Here is a 2,674-nt window from a genome sequence, read left to right as displayed (position 1 = left end):
TTCCTACTGCAATTAACAATCCTAATAAAAGGCATCAGAAACATCATCAGAGTGCACAAAAAGTCGTGAAAAGAAGACTCATGAGCTCCTCATATATCAAACGATCGAGGTAACTCAAGCTGGCTAAATGGTCCTTCTTACAGGAACCATCATACATGGAGACAATTGGGAGGGTGGGTTCCAGAATAGTACATAGCAAGGAGAGAGAGAGAGGAGATCTGATTCTGAGGTGTGGAGGGTGGCGGGAGCTGAAAGAAGAGAGGAAGACGGAGGAGCAGTGGATTACTGGGAATGGCTCATCGTTATTATTATTACTATGTACGAGAGGCGGAGTGGGGGCCGTTCTCATTAGGAAATAATGACACAAGAAGTCTTTGTGGGTCGCCTTTGCACCATTCCATCATCATCTCCTCCTCTACTAAATCCCCTTCCCTTCACCTCTCCCTCCCATCTCCCTCTCTCTATTCCTCTTTCTCTGAAGCTTTCTTTTCCACAAAACTCTAATGCTCTAGTTTTATGTTGTTCTCTCTTTCACACCTGACCACCAGACCAGCTCATGTCTTCTTCTTCTTCCTCTTGTAGCCGATTTCGGTATTTGTTGCGAGTTTCTCTGTGATGAAGTTTGAACCTTTATTCTCTTCTCAGTCTGAACATGTACGCAGGTGCTCGTACAACTCTTCCATCGAAGCAAAATAGAATGTTCAAAGCATTTCCCTGTTCTCTCATGAAAGACTTCGGATCGTCTATCGAAGCCGCCAATGTCAGTATCCCATTGCTCTGTTTCTTCGCATGCAAGTTACATGCAGCTAAACAAGGCCAGAAAACAGCTAATTTTACTTGTGTGCGGTGAATGGTCTTCCCATGCTTGATGGTCCCTCTCTGTTCTTAGCTTCTTCTGTCCACCAATTAGGAACTGCGGTGTCTGTATCCATCAGTTAGCTAGCTTTTTGGCCTCGAGCATCAGAGTGGGACAAGGAGCGGAAGGAAAATAAAAAAGAAAGTTTTTTGGCGTCAATGGCAGATCCTACGAACAATTCTGTGCCGGAAAGCAGTGTCAGTTCAGTGTCCTCCCTCTCCTCGGCTTCCTCGTCTTCTTCCCTTACTCTTTCCCAAACTCTTCAAGAGCGGAAAATGGGCACATGTAACCTGACCGCGACGGCCTCGAGAAACGAGGAAAGTAGCGGCGGCGACTCCGCAAAGCGGCTGCGGGACCAGAGCAAGCACCCCGTGTACCGCGGCGTCCGGATGCGGAACTGGGGCAAGTGGGTCTCGGAGATCCGAGAGCCGCGCAAGAAGTCACGCATCTGGCTGGGGACGTTCACGACGCCGGAGATGGCGGCGCGCGCCCACGACGTGGCTGCCCTCAGCATCAAGGGCGCCGCCGCGGTGCTCAACTTCCCGGAGCTCGCCGGCTCCCTTCCCCGCCCGGCCACCCTCTCGCCCCGCGACGTCCAGGCCGCGGCAGCCAAGGCCGCCGCGATGGACCCGGAAGCCCAGACGGAGCCCCCAGCGGCGGCCCCGGGGGACTCCGACGAGCTCGAGGAGATCGTGGAGCTGCCGCGGCTGGACGACGTGTGCTGCTTCCTCGACTCGGACGAAACCCGGAGCGAGTTCCTGTTCGACGACCCAGTTGACTCGTGGGCGCACCCGTTGCCGTGGGTGGAGAGCGCGGATCTGCTGTGGGCCGGGTCGGACGCAATTTTTCCGACCAGCTTCGGAACTCTTCTCTAAGACTAAGAACGAAGTTCAAGGTTCTCTTCTTCTAATCCATATTAATCTCCCTCCTTTCTTTCTCATGCCCTTCAATTTTTCATCAGGGCTCAAGGGCTTCCTTCTCTTCTCTATTCTGGCTTGCACCCTTCCCTCCCTTCTTCTTCAGCGTGTGTGCTGTTTCTCGGGGTTGCCTCCCATTGTACATTGAAGTCGACAGAACAGAATCCTCATGACTCCAAATCTCCCCAGTCAATGTTGTACAGTTTTCTGGGGAAGTGCCGGAGAAGAAGAGCATGAGTCTCTTGCATGGTTTGTGTGCATGTAATAACTTTGTGCTATCTATGTCGTTGTGATCACTGGATGGAATTCTTCTTTGATCATTGGATGAGGCCTGAGCTCAGCTTCAACTTGCCTGTTGCTTCCCGCTGCTCACCAGGAAAAGGACAGAGGGTGATGCCCTCCATCTGAACCACTTCTGTGTCACCCTCTTGTTCTGTACTTTGAAGAAAGAAAGAAAGAAAGAAAGAGAAAATGTTTCTTTTTCTTCTAAAAACTCGACACTTCTTTTAATGTATATACATTACATTCAGAAGATAAGTTTGATTAGCTTCAGGAAAGCCAGGAGGTATGGGAGATAATTAAATGAGGCCGACAACGACGATGTTATCTTCACCACTGCTCTGGCCAAAGATGCCAACCATTGATTGAGATAATTAGGACCAAACCAATCTAAGTCGCATTGGTCACATTACATCAACCTTTCTTACTCGTTCAAGCCCGTTTGTGGCGTGAAGTATTAGACCGCACCATCTGCATTTGCCACGAAGGTAAGTTTCACCTAACTGGATAACACTCGAATCTGAGTCATCCTGCGTGCGGTGACATACTACTAATTCTGCAGCATACATACTTTACGTACATGAATTGACCGGTTGTCCTTTCGATCCTCGCTCACCAACAT

At 50.0% G+C, this 2,674-nt stretch overlaps 1 protein-coding gene across 2 annotated transcripts; it reads left to right on the top strand.

Annotated features, from left to right (window-relative positions):
* The first annotated feature begins 294 nt into the window (after positions 1 to 294).
* On the top strand, positions 295 to 2,069 carry LOC135596024 (ethylene-responsive transcription factor TINY-like). Of its 2 annotated transcripts, none has more exons than XM_065087672.1 (2): positions 295 to 1,751; positions 1,818 to 2,069. In XM_065087672.1, exon 1 carries the CDS (start codon positions 1,015 to 1,017, stop codon positions 1,729 to 1,731), a length of 717 nt encoding a protein of 238 aa, XP_064943744.1. In that variant the 5' UTR covers positions 295 to 1,014; the 3' UTR covers positions 1,732 to 1,751; positions 1,818 to 2,069. The 2 variants fall into 2 exon arrangements, with proteins under 2 accessions (XP_064943744.1, XP_064943743.1); XM_065087671.1 differs by having other exon boundaries at positions 312 to 591; positions 663 to 2,069.
* Positions 2,070 to 2,674: the final 605 nt, after the last annotated feature.

The sequence above is a fragment of the Musa acuminata genome, chromosome BXJ1-10, assembly GCF_036884655.1.
Source record: "Musa acuminata AAA Group cultivar baxijiao chromosome BXJ1-10, Cavendish_Baxijiao_AAA, whole genome shotgun sequence".
Taxonomy (NCBI): domain Eukaryota; kingdom Viridiplantae; phylum Streptophyta; class Magnoliopsida; order Zingiberales; family Musaceae; genus Musa; species Musa acuminata.
Note: the sequence above shows the minus strand (reverse complement) of the source record. Positions and strands in the feature narration are given on the sequence as shown.

Coding starts and splice junctions, on each gene's coding strand:
- LOC135596024 (XM_065087672.1), top strand. CDS start 1,015: ATGGCAGATCCTACGAACAATTCTGTGCCGGAAAGCAGTGTCAGTTCA.